This window comes from Syngnathoides biaculeatus, chromosome 5 (assembly GCF_019802595.1).
Source record: "Syngnathoides biaculeatus isolate LvHL_M chromosome 5, ASM1980259v1, whole genome shotgun sequence".
In the NCBI taxonomy this organism is placed as follows: domain Eukaryota; kingdom Metazoa; phylum Chordata; class Actinopteri; order Syngnathiformes; family Syngnathidae; genus Syngnathoides; species Syngnathoides biaculeatus.
The window spans coordinates 19,264,118-19,278,335 of NC_084644.1; the positions used below are offsets into that span (position 1 = coordinate 19,264,118).

The following is a 14,218-nucleotide window of genomic DNA, read 5'->3' on the forward strand; positions in this document are numbered from 1 at the left end:
AAACCTCAAATCAAAGGCTTTGTCTGCTTACTTTCCCTCAGAGCTGTAGCTGTTCATGCTGCCGTCTGTAGATTCTCGGCTGGCCTGACGAGTCATTCTGCTCCTCATTTCCACTGCCAGGCCCGTCTCTGTGCTCCTTTGGATAGTGCTGCGCAACTTTTTGCCTCCCGCTTCTGCATACATAAAAAAAAATGACAGCTCAAGAGAAAAGCATTTTCGGCAGTGATGCCAAACTAAGCACCACTGAAGACTACATCAAGACAAACTTCGATACTGGGATAAACACACCAACAATTAGTAGCACCCCCCTCAAAAAAAAAACTCTGGCTTCAAGGTGTACCGGACAATCTTGACCCGTCTCCACAGCCAACCATCCAGCATTTGCGTCATCTGAGTAATCTAACATGACAGCTGAATGCTTCTAGCAACCTGAGAAATCTCATGTGTTCAAATCTCGCAGCCGGCATGGATGCATGTGTGTCAGCTGTCCCTAAAAAACATACAATCCAAATGATCCACTAACAGATGCCTGAGATGAACATGCATCAGAGAACACATTTGAGCTTCTCTGTAAAAGCTAACAGTTTTGATTAGACATAATGTCGCTTCATATTTAACTCTATAAGTCAGCAAATGATAATACTGCATGTAACATACCTATCAGGATTAATTAAAGGCAGATATAAGCATTGTAAAAGAGACTTAAATCTTATACTTAAATCAATACACGTACATACATGGTGTGCTGTTAATTCACATCCCTCCCAAAAAAAAGACAAAAGTAATAAAAATTCTACCTTTAGAACGATGAAACTGCAGTGGTGTTGAAATACAATGCAGTATACTTAGAGGTGTTTCTAATGCATTAGATTACCAAATAAGGAACATGAGAAAAAACATATTGGGAACAGCCACATTCATGTTTTTCAATTAACATCCACCTTGTATACGCAGAGTGGATTATGCATGCATAGCTAATAGTTTCTGTACAGAGTGTAGGTAATGCTGCTCGGTAACAGTAAAGTCAATATAAAATCATTCATTTGCATAAATAAATATCATCAGGCTACCTCAGAATGGGCTTACTACCTACTAGACCTCCACGACGTATCATGCACATGCGGAAACACATGTGAAACTATTTAGCCTTGAAATTCACTTTTTTTGTCCTACTCATCGCAACTTACAATAAAAAGAAGGAACAGTGACAGAGACTAAGTGATGTCTGGGTGGATTTTATCAATTAAATTGAAGTAGAAGTACTGTTCCCTCAAAGCCCCGCGCATGGCTACTGCTTTTGTGGTTTCTGCTCACAGACATTCTACATTCCACACGAAACAATTAAAATCCAACCCCAATTGAAAGTACAACATACAACTATTCATTTTGTGCCATTTTGCAATGTGATTCAATGAGTGTGGGGTGACTGGCTGCATCCGATTCACATATGTACCTAAGCAGCCTGTCAACGTTGTTTAAGTCAGCAAAGCGGTCTAGGCAACGTAGAACGAAGACGGGGTAGACACACTGCTTATTTTTTCTATCAATGATAATGGCAAAATTAAAAAAAACAAGTGATTTTATTTTCAGATGCAATGACTTTTGGAGTACATGGAAATAGAGGAAGGTCGGTGAAACTGGATGAGATATTCTCTTTTTCAAGTGGGAAAGGTCGGGTCCGAAAAATGTAGTGAAGCCAAAATAGAAAGTTAGTTTTTGGAAGGAAAAGTTTGGACAGAATAGAAGTTGGAGAACCTCAAGCATCACATTCAGGAAACTATTTGAAAGCAGAATTCTATGCAGATGTAGGACAGGAATTGGGGTCAGTAACGATGCTTTGTTATCAATCAAATAGTGCAGGATGAGACGGTGTGAAAATTTCCCCTTGGCACACTCTCATGCATGAAAGCACAGACAATACAGTACACATATAGATAGTTTTATATTTTAAAAGCAGAAAGCAAAATAACATCCACCATAAAACTGGCAGCATCACTTTCAGCTATCACCATACACTTTAATATATATTGTGGAAGGAAAAAATCTGTTTTACACCAAGAAAAATAGCCAGGGATATCATTGTCAATTAAAAAAAAAGGGGGGAAAAAAGACATTTAGGAGCTATTATGACTTAGGATTTAAGGGCTTTCAAATTTATAGTTCATAGTTGGCTTGGTTTGGTTAGCAATGCATTTTTTGTGTTGTTAAAAGAACACAAGTTTGATTTCATTGTAAGTTTGCAAATACACTTAAATAAAATTGTTCTTAATAAAAATATTCTGATCAGAATGTAAATGCTTGTAAATGGACTGACCTGACCAGTGTACATGTCTGATGTTGCTAGCAAATTTGCAGCAAATAATCCATTGCTTCACTTCAATCTGGTGAGTTTCCGAAAGCTCTTAAAATAGCTGCTGTTAAACTTCTTCTAAAAAGAACAGAGCACTGGATGATCCCATTTTAGCAAGCTATAGACACATCTCAAATTTTCCTTTTGTAAACAAGATTCTTGAGAAAGTTGTTTTTAATCAACTCAGCAATTTCTTGAGTTTAAATGAACTTTTGACAATTTACAATCAGGTTTCAGAACTCATCACAGTACAGAATCTGCTCATATCAAAGTGCTAAATGATAGAAGGTTGAATACTGACTCGGGAAATGTGTCAATTTTGGTTTTGTTGGATCTCATTGCGGCTTTTGAAATGGTAGATCATAATATAATGCTGAACAGGTGGTAAACAAGGGTAGGACTAATTGGAATGGTCATTAAATTGTTTAGGTCCTACCTGGAGGAAAGGAGCTACTTTGTAACCATTGGAAGTGCTTAATCACAACAAATGGCCATGACCTATGGGGTCCCTCAAGGGTAATTTCTTGGACCCCTGCTCTTCAGCCTGTATATGCTAAACTTGGATCAAATTCTTCAAAACTTTAATTTTGACTATCAGAGCTACGCAGATGACACAGTTATCTGTGGCAGTGTCTCCAGAGGACTACAGTTTAATTGAGGTGCTGTGCCACTGTCCAAGGCAGATAAATAACTGGATGAGCCAACATTTTCTTCAACTAAACCACAACAAAACCGAGGCAGTTGTTTTTGGCAAAACAAAAAAGAGAATTGCTTTTAGTAAACACCTGGACTCTTACTTTAAAAACCAAAGACCAAGTCCGAAACCTTGGTGTTTTGACTCCGACCTGACTCCATCGTGCTGCTGTCATGTCAAATCACTTACTAAAACTGCCTTTTACCATCTGAAGAACATATCTAGAGTGAAGGCTTGCATGTGTCAAGCAGACCAGGACAAGCTAATCCATGCTTTTATCTCAAGTAGACTTGACAATTGTAATGGTCTTCTGACTGGACTCCCCAAAAAGAGCATTAAACAGCTCCAGTTCATTAAAAATGCTGCAGCTTGCGTTCTGACCACAACAAAGAGGTCAGACCGTGTAACTCTAATTCTAAAGTCTTTATACTGACTTCCAGTCAGCTTTAGAATAGACCTGATGTATTATACTTTTGCACATGTACAGTATATAATGTGTAGATATAATTTACAATACTCCAAATAAATCCTGTTTAAAGTTTAATGTAGTCAATAAAAGATAACTCAAAGTAATTTGGGGGCTATTTATCTCTTGGCTTTTGATATGTTAGATCACAATACACTACTAAACAGGTTGGAAACATGGTTAGGATTAAATGGAACAGTCCTTAAATGATTCAGGTTCTATCTGGAGGAAAGGAGCTACTTTGTAACCAGTGGAAGTCCTCAGTCTCAAAAAATGGTATTGACATGTTGGGTCCCTCAAGGGTCAGTTCTTGGACCCCGCCAGTTCAGCCTGCATATGCTATCCTTGGGTCAAATTTTCCAGTACTTTAGTTTTGACTATCAGAGCAATGCAGATGACACGCAGATATATTTAACTGTGTCTCTGGGTGACTATAGTTTAATTGAGGTGCTGTGTCACTGTCTAAAGTAGAGAAATAACTAGATGTACCCAAACCCCCCTCAACTAAACCACAGCAAAACTGAGATAATTGTTTTTGTCAATAAAAAGATTTCTGTTCATAAATACCTGGACTCATTATCGGTAAAAAGAAAAGACCAAGTCTGAAACCTCTGTGTTCTGATAGATTCTGAACTGAACTACAACAGTCCCATAAAATCAATTAGTAAATCTGCTTTTTACCATCTGAAGAACTTATGTAGAGAGAAGACTTGCATGTGTCAAGCAGACCAAGAGAAGCTCATCCATGCTTTTATCTCAAATAGACTTGACTATTGTAACGATTTTCTGACTGGGCTCCTCTAAACAGAGGATTAAACAGTTGCAGCACTTTCAGAATGCTGCAGCTAAGGTTCTGACCAGAACAAAGAGGTCAGAGCAAATAACTCCAATTCTAATTTCTCTACACTGGCTTCCAGTCATCTTTAGAAGATATTTTAAAGTTATGCTACTGGTCTATAAATCACTAAATGGTCCTGAATACATGAAAGCAATGCTAATGAAATACAAACCCAGGAGGGCTCTGAGATCGACTAACTCAGGTCAAATAGCGGAGTGCACAGTCCAAAGCAAACATGGTGAAGCAGCATTTAGATATTGTGCTGCATATAAATGGAATAAGTTGCCAATAGAGGTGAGGTTTTTAAATCCAGGTTGAAAACTTCTTTTTTCCCATGCTTTTTTGTGTATTTCCACTTTGCTTTGCAGAGTGGTCAAAGGGAGCGCTCAGGAGCTTAATGTGTTTGCACAGACATAAAAAATTAGAGGAAACATTGAATACAAGTATTCTTGCTACGACAAATTTTATGAAAATTATTGAACCAACAAATCATGTTTTTTTTTTTAATTTTAATCAATCTGCTTCATTAGATTCTTTTTCTGAATTATGTTACAGCACGTCAGTGTTTCACTGAATATTTACTTTTGTTAGGAAACACAACCAAACACAACTAATTGTTGTTTGCAAACACTGTAGAATTACTGTGACGATATAAATAAAATCTAAGGCCAACAAGATAGCGCATTCAAAAGTCTCTTTTGCCATAAAATTGTAAATAATGAATTCAAGTCAAAATTTGTGAGCGATCTTAAATGGCAAAGCAAACCATAAATTGAGATGAACAATTATTACCATGCCACATAAAGACCACAAACACAAAAACACAGATATACTGTAATATAGTATTGTTTATATACTATTGTTTAACAAGAATAGTAGTGTGTCACCAGTTTGATGACATGGGAAGATATTTCTTTAGCTTGTGCAAAGATTCAAAGGTTTACCCTTAGTCTGAAAAAAATGAGCATGAGTTTTTGTGTTAATAATCCTAACTTAAAACACAATTCTTCAATGCATTCTGTGCTGCAGCTGAAAAGAGAAAGTGGAGTCAAAACTGTCATGAGAGTCCTGAGCATGGTTGGGGGCATAAACACACTCATGAATTTAAGAGAAATTTTGATGAATAACAATACATTAAGTGCTTGAAAACACAATTATAGCAAATTAGTAAAAACGGAAAAGTTTTTTTTTTTTTAATAAATACCGTAATCGGAGTTCTGCACCAGAAAAATCTCAAATGCACAACTGTAAAAACAGTGTGTTTAGTAGGCTCCCGACTGCACAGTACATTACAGGCATTCATTCATTCCAAACACTAAAAAATTGCCTTCCATTAGCTGAGTATTTCACAACAAAGTGACAGCCTGGATGACAAAGAGAATTGCACGTTGGCACAGACACCGCACAATGTTAACTGAAGCAAAACCGACTGACCTCACGTTTCTCTTCTAAAGCACAGCATCCCTCAGTATCATCTTACCTCCGTCGTCTTCATCAAAGGAGTTCATGCAGGGGAAGTAGACTGCCAGCGCTTCAAATGACGCAGACAAGCTCATCTTACTCTGGGAGCGTTGTATGTGCATCCCAGCAGCTGGAGCAGAGGTTTCATGCCCCTGTCTGCCCATGGTGACAAGCACTCGTCTTCAATGCAGTGAAGCGATCGATCAAGCAGGTCAAGCTTCAAAATGCAACCAATTTCTAATTTGGTCAACTGAGATTATTTGTTTAGCAATTTGATGTAGGCTGTCAGCTAGTCTGTCTGTAGGTGCATCTGAATGATTCCTGAGTGGCTGAGACTTGTGTTGCTGTGTGCCTGATGTTGCCTGCAGCACCTCTTTTTTTCTAGGAGGGAGGGAAGAGAGCTGAGTCGAGCTCCACCAATAGGAGTGCCAGGCTTCTTAAAAATCAGATGACAGTATGGGTGAAGAAGCTCTACCCAAAGATGGGTATCAACCTCCCCAGTAAGTCTTATTTTACATATAAATTATCGTGCTTTCTCAAATTTCTTTCCAACTGTTCACCTTTTTGCTTCTTTACAGTATTCAACATTGGTATTTTCATTCATATTAATACGCATTTCTTTCCATCCCTGGTATCACAATCCCCTCACCTCTCCAGGCTATCCACGGGGGCCAGTGAAAACAAGCTCCCATTTCGTCTGCCAACTGCCTTGCTGCGTGCAAGACGGCTTCAGCCACATAGCAGCCATTCCAATTGCACGTGCCAGATTCGGCTCCTTTATTGTTCCCCCCACCAATACTACCATAACACAGCTGTGTTGACTTGGTAGGAATTCTGTTTGCACAAAAAGAGAAATCCTGAAAGTGATCACATTCACATGCTCAACCTAAAAATGTCATTTACTATCCATCAATGGCCTCTTGTTCACTTTCTCTTGCTCAAGCATATACCACACATCCACAAAACACCTCTTTTTTTCTCTGTTTTGATTACTGTGAAACTTATCCAAAGGTAATCCCTTTTTGCTACACTTCTATCTTGAGAACATCTGAAGGTAGCCCATTTAAATAAATTTCTCTGGTGGTCTGTTAAACAGACCAGTCTGCATTCACACTGCTTTGACTCAAATAAAACATGGCTTCATGATTGGTTGCACACAATGGAGGGTAACATAATGTACTATAATGTAAATGGCCGGCACCCCGATGACAAAGCATGAGAAGCAGCTGGGGGTATAATAGCTTGCTCAGTGTAACTTAAACATGAGCTTTCAGGTGTCAACCCATCAAGCTTCAGCACTTGCTTAACACCTTAATGGGCCCAAACACACATGAGGCCAAAAAAAAAAAAAAAAAAAAAAAAAAAAAAAAAAAAATCACAATGGAGTGTTGCATGCAAAATCACTACTTTTTTTTTTTTAGCTTTGAATATATGATATAAGTTACTGATGGTGTAGTGGTAGACATTCCTAACTTTGGTCCAGGCAGCGTGGGATTGATTCCCGCTCAGTGATGGTGTTGATATCTGCCCTGCAATTGACTGGCGACCAGTTCAGGGTGTAGTCTGCCTTTCGCCTGAAGCTAGCTGGGATAGGCTCCAGCTCTCCTGTGACCCTTGTGAGGATAAGCGGCTTGGATAATGGAAACATATATATATATATATATATATATATATGATATAAAAACACATACTATAGCTGCTTGCAGTGTGAGCTTTAATGCAAAATGTCATGATCCTGCCGCTCCAGCACGAGCTGTGCGGGTGCCTGCGCGGGTGCGCTGATTGGGGCACACACCTGCGTCTCATGCGGGCTGATTAGTCTGTGTATTTATATATCACCCCGATGACGATTGGTCTCGTTCCGATGGGACGTGACAGAACGAACTGGCCACAGTAGGACCCAAATGCAGGACTCGGAAGATGCAAGGTAGTTCAAGGAGAAACGTTTATTATATGCAGAGGTAGGGGATCGAGCAGGCAGTCCGGTCCAGCAGCGGTTATTGGGACGTCGGGCGAAGAGAGCAGGTGAGCGGGCAGGCAGGAGTCGGTACACAGGGGAACAATCAAAGCAGGCAGAAGTATCAAAGGAGTCAGGCTTACAAGGGTGGTCGGAGAACGGGCGAAGGTCGGTACACACAGGTTCGATCAGGGATACCGGAGCACACGAACGGGACATGAAGATCAACGAACTGGCGGGGTCAATCATCATCGGGGTGATATAAATAGACAGACTAATCAGCCCGCATGAGACGCAGGTGTGTGCCCCAATCAGCGCACCTGCGCAGGCACCCGCACAGCTCGTGCTGGAGCGGCAGGATCATGACACAAAAGTTGTCATTTCTGATGCAGAAACCTATTTCCACAAGTGAGACACTAAAAGTTTCATCTGGGTCAGTGCAGTCAACAACTCTAGACTTTCACATCTGTGCTAAGTTGGACAAAACACAGTGACATTATAACTGCAATAAGTGGGTCACATTTAATGACTCCTCTTCTTGTGCTTCTTTGCAAAGGGTTATCCATAGACTGCTTACTGTAAGAACAACACTGTACACTTTAATTGGTTTTCGGCTTCTTCTGCGGCTGGAAACAGTTTGGTAATACCCCATTTCAGTCCACACTTTGTCAAAAACGGCTGGAAGTTTTGAATTGCCTGTGACTATTCATCATGTGCTGAAAGTGGAAAAACACTTCTGGAATTCTTAACATCCAATTTCTTCACTCATTCCAGTTCTTCTCAAAATGATACGATAGAATATTGTGATGTCTTTGATTTTCCAAGTTTAATCAATATCTGCATGTTCACCTACTCTCCCCTCCAACTCTACTGGGATTATAAGATCAACATCTTTGGCGTTTGACATCAAAAAGTCAATAGGAAACCAGAGATACAGTGAATATTTCAAGCTTTTATTTCCAGATAGCAAACACTCTAATTTTATGTGAGCAAAAGCTAGGGATAGTAAACTGAATAAGTTAATAAGACTTAATACATGACACAGACAAATCCTTTCCTTGCAAAGGCTGCATCTAACTTGTGAGGCAATGACAGCACCAAACCTTTGCCTTCATCTTTAGCAAGGTTTTTGAAGGCTTTCATTGCAGTTTAATTTATTTTATATATTTTTGGGGTGGGGTGGATCTCTCTTGCAAGTAAAATGCATGCTTTGTAGAGTTTATGTCTGGAGAGTGACGTGGTTTAAGGCATTCCACTTTACCCTGATCGACTCATTTGTTGTTTTGGTTGTATTGTATACTTGCCTTGCAAAGCTTCCACCAAACCTCCAAGGTGATGACATCACCAAACCATTACCTTCTTCTTTTGCAATGCTTTTGAAGGTTTTAATTTCATTTCTTTTTTTTTTTTTTTTTTTTTTTTTTTAGGGTGGTGGTGGTAGATAATTTTAATCAGTAAAATGCATGCTTTACAGGGTTTGCTTGGAGACTGACTTCGTTTTAAAACCTTCCACTTCACCCTGATGTTCTTGTTGCTCTTCTTCCATTGGGATCTTATCCCATTTATTTTTATGCCGCATATTAGCTAAATGCTGCTTCACCATGTTTGCTTTGGGCTCTGCACTCCATTACTAGACCTTTAGACATTTAGTGATTTATCGACCATTACCAGAACTTTAAAATATATTCTAAAGATGACTGGAAGCCAGTGTAAAGGCTTTAGAATTGGAGTTATAAACTCTGATCGCTTTGTTCTGGTCACAACCCAAGCTGCAGCATTCTAAACAAGCTGCAGCTGTTTAATGGTCTTTTTGGGGAGTCCAGTCAGAAGATCATTACAATTGTTAAGTCTACTTGAGATAAAAGCATGGATGAGCTTCTCCTGGTCTGCTTGGCACATGCAAGCCTTCACTCTAGATATGTACTTCATATGGTAAAAGACAGTTTTAGTAATTGTTTTGATATGACAGCAGCACGATGGAGCAGCTATAAAGTGTTGGTCTCACAGTTCTGAGAACCTGGGTTCAATTCTGGCCCTGTCTGTGTGAAGTTTGTATGTTATCCCTGAGCCTGCATGGGTTTTCTGCGGGCACTCCGGTTTCCTCCCACATCCCAAATACATGCCTTAATCGGACACTTTAAATTGCCCCAAGGTGTGATTGTGAGTGTGACTGTTATCTATCTCCATGTGCCCTGCGATTGGCTGGCAATTAGTTCAAGGTGCACCCTGCTTCCTGCCCGTTGATAGCTGGGATAGGCTCCAGCACTCCTGCGATCCTGGTGAGGATAAGTGACCAAGAAAATGGATGTATGGATGGATGGATGGATGGATTTGATATGACTGTTGAAGGTCAAGTTGGAATCTATCAGAACATCAAAGTTTCAGACTTGCTCTTTGCTTTTTTAAAGATAGTAAGTCCAGGTATTTACGAACAGCAATCCTTTTTTCTTGATTGCCCTAAAAAGTTCTCTTACATTTGCTGTGGTTTAGTTGAAGGAAATGTTCTGCTTTAGACAGTGGCACAACACCTCAAATGAACGATAGTCATTTAGAGACACTGCTGTGTATAACTGTGTGTCATCTGCATAGCTATGATAGTCAAAACTAAAGTTCTGGAAAATTTGACCCAACGGTAGCATATACAGGCTGAACAGGAGGGCTCCAAGAAATTACCCTTGAGGGACCCCATAGGTCATTGCCATTTGTTGTGATTGAGCACTTCCAATGGTTACAAAGTAGCTATTTTCCTCCAAGTAGGACCTGAACCACTTAAGGGCCATTCCATTTATTCCTAATCCCATTTCCAAGATGTTTTGTAGTATATTGTGATCTACCATATCAAAAGCCGGACTGAGATCAAACATGACCAAAATTGACACATTCCCTGAGTCAGTATTCTTTCTTATATCATTTAGTATTTTGGTAAGAGCAGATTCAGTACTGTGATGAGTTTGGAACCCTGATTGAAATTTGTCAAAAAGGCCATTCAAATACAAGAAATTACTGAGTTGATTAAAAACATCTTTTTTATTTTATAGAATCTCAACAGCCTTAGAGATGGCCAGGTCTAAGATGTGACCCTGAGTCTGAGTTGGACACTTAAAATGTTGAGAGAAGTCAAATGTGTCTTGTATGGCAAAGGTTTTATTTCCATGTTGTTGTCTACATGAATGTTAAAGTCTCCTGTTATGACAAAATTGTTATAGTCAGTACAAATAATTGACAGCAGTTCTGAAAAATTTTCCATTAATGTTCTATGATATTCTGGAGGTCTATAAATTATGACAACAATAATCTTTGTTCACCTTCAACTAAAATGGTTGATCTTCATAAGGGGTCTGAGTTATTCTGGAAAAGACCCAGCATATGACAGTCATATTCACATATGCAAGGTCAGAAGTACCAATAACCTTTATTGGATTTTCTTCTAAATAGACAAAATATTTCTGTATATTTTGTTTTCAATTATTTTGCTGCTGTTGTTATGTGTTGTCATCAATGAAAATTACCTCCAATTCCATTACTTCCACTATGCTTCACAAATGAGCTGACATATGCTTTTGACCATCGTCACCCTGAGCTTTTTTCAAGTGTTTCTGTCACTTTGGTAAAGCTAGTGTCCATCTCATCATCTTTGTTACAGCATTTTATTTTTAGGTTGGCTCTCTCTGTACTTTTGGCAAACACCGGCTTGGCCTCCCTACTCCTTTTCCTGATGAAAGTTTAGCATCTTGTTTTGGAAAAGTACATTTGTTTATGGTCTGTTGTTGATCTCAATAAAAGCTGTTTTAGGGTCTTTGTTTACAGCTCTCAACATTTTTCTGTCATCAACAGTTTTTTTCCTCAGTTGGTGCTTTTTTTCTTCCTGAGATCCGAAATGGTTGTATTGACCATGCTCTGGTTGATATTCCTTCTTTTCTCAGCACCAAAGTTACTTGATTTTTATCCATCAATAGCTCTGATTTTCATGTTGGTTACACATGAAACTGTTATAAATGTAGTCTTTCCTAGTAAAGCCTAAATCAGTAATTGAGGATATACATTAAAACATGCTAAATTGTTTGGAAAGGAAATGTAATAGGAAAAACCAGGGAGGAAAAAAATAGTCATGTCTAAATACCTTTGCTCACATGAAAAATAAGTGGATCCAAACAATCTCAATCTAAATTTTGACTAATTCAGATGGAAATGCAAGTCTACAGCAAAAATAGGAATTGGACTCATTACGCCACTACGTTTGGCTGTGGAGTTTATTTTGCCTATTACTATAGTCCCTACTATTTTGTTTCCTATAAATTTGACACACTCACTGTGAGTGTTGGAAAAAAAGAATTAAAATGTAACTGTCAAATCATTTATATCACAAATTTAAATGGTTTTGACTAAACTCCATCATAAATAAATGTGGTCTTCATGATCACAGCCCATTAAACTGGTCCTTTGCCATTGTTTTACATCGTTGGTTTGTTCTGTAGCACAGGGGTCACCAACCTCATAGAGGCCGAGGGCTACTTCGTGACCACCGATCGTATGAAGGGTTACATGACTGTTTGAGCAAACTTCAGAGTCAGAGTTCATTATGCATAAAATATGTTTTTAATGTTTTATAATTATGACTATTTAAATACATATTAACATAAGAAATTAATGCCATATTCAAAATTTAAAGCACAACTCATAATAATAATTTGTGACCTGTGCAGTTTTTCAGAACATGCCTCGCGGGTGCCTTAAGTGGACCTGAAGGGCAACCATGCACCCGCGGGCATCCCAAGGGTGACCCTTGCTGTAGAGGTTCTTTCTTTTGATTACTGAGGTTAAGCTATTTGACATAGTAATTTTGATTAGAATTAAATAGAATTATTGTTACAGTGGTCATTGAAATTGGGCAGCGAAAGAAAGAGAGAAAGAGGGGCAATGCACTATTCTCACAACAGCGAGAACAAATTAATGATCAAGTCAAGCAAGAAAGATACAACAATTAGTCTCCCATCTGGCTCGGTCTCCCCCGCCAAGTGCGTCAGAGGACACGTGGCAACAGTGGATGGCATTCAGTCAGACAACACATTCAGCACGTGAGGTTTCAACTTTTGCACTTCTGAAGTTTATTCTTACCCATCTACCTACTGCACGTGTGCATGTGGACTGAAGAGGAAATCGGCTTTACAAGATAAAAACATGGCACGTGTCTCAAGGATCACAAGGTAATTAGAAGTGCTGAAAATATGTACTGGTAATAGATGTGTACATCTCATTAAGGCTTACAATTAACTCTTATTTTACCTAAAACTGTTTATGAAGCATTCTGTGTTTTTGAGCTTAAGGACGAGTTTATTTATAAAAGAGGTAGAAGGTGAATTGATATCATGCAGGAAGCACATCTATGAGTTAGCTTCAGTTTATTTTTCTCTAGAGATGCATTAGGTTTAAAGTCTTTAATTGGAGTTGCATCCCAGTTTCACAACATCATATCAAATAGAGGTCACAGTAAAATCATAACGTGCAACGTTGACCCACTCCAGACCAAAATGACAGCAACAACTTAATTGGAAATCACAAGCACCTCATGGGACGAGAATCTGAAAAATTCTGTCCGTTCCACTACAAGAGGAGAAGAGCGTAATATCCCAGAAGTGCAGCGCTGAAATCATCCTGCTTGATGAGGCCAGGGAATAGGGTGAGCGTCACAAAGGAACTCATGTCCCGGACACTACAAACACAACTTAAGGGAATGATATCAGCCAGACACAAAGACGCACACTCACACACACATTCATGCCTTTAAAACGTTGCACTTAATATTGCTGATCTTGATGTTAAGCCAGTTTTACAGGCTACAGCCCCTCCTTTAAACCTTTTGCTAATGGTGTTGGAAAATGAAATTGTTTTATTGACAACACAAAGATAAGTTAGTTTAAGTACCAGTTATGAAATTTAAAAGCAAGTTTATCATGACTATATTTTCTAGATTTGGATTGTTCTATATAATACTGATCCACATGGCATTAAAGGTGTTAAAAATCTCAAAACGGTATAGTAGATAATGAATGAAGACCACATTATATTGCTGTGACATCCAATGAATGTTATAATTTTTTTCATGTGCATGAATGGATGGATGACAATCTTACCATGCCTTACAATACTAAAAAAGGAAATAACCCAAACATACTTACGTACTGTCTTTTGCTCATTTGTCATCAAGATTCCTTACTGACTGAAAGCTTTTGGAAGACACGGTAGAATGAGGAAGTCTATTTTTGTGCTCTGTGGTGAGAAGTCTAAAAATATAAAACTGGAAATTCATATTTAGTCACACAAAAGCATGGTGGCCTGGTAGTCAGGGTATACCCTGACCCTTTAAAACTCTATTTAACTACCCAATGCTAGTTACTATTTGTAAGGAGTCTATGTATGTTATGTTGGTCTCTGTATATTAGGTTGATGTTGTA

At 38.8% G+C, this 14,218-nt stretch overlaps 1 protein-coding gene across 4 annotated transcripts in view; it reads right to left on the reverse strand.

Moving 5' to 3' along the window:
* rims2a (regulating synaptic membrane exocytosis 2a) overlaps positions 1-14,218 on the reverse strand; it is a 198,934-nt gene that overhangs the window by 2,858 nt on the left and 181,858 nt on the right. For 3 of the 4 annotated variants that reach the window (XM_061819308.1, XM_061819311.1, XM_061819310.1), the window contains one exon: positions 32-173. In XM_061819308.1, coding sequence (XP_061675292.1) covers positions 32-173 — 142 coding nt within the window. Of the gene's footprint in view, positions 1-31; positions 174-5,828; positions 6,130-14,218 lie in introns of those variants that run through there. The other variant, XM_061819309.1, reaches the window with a different exon arrangement.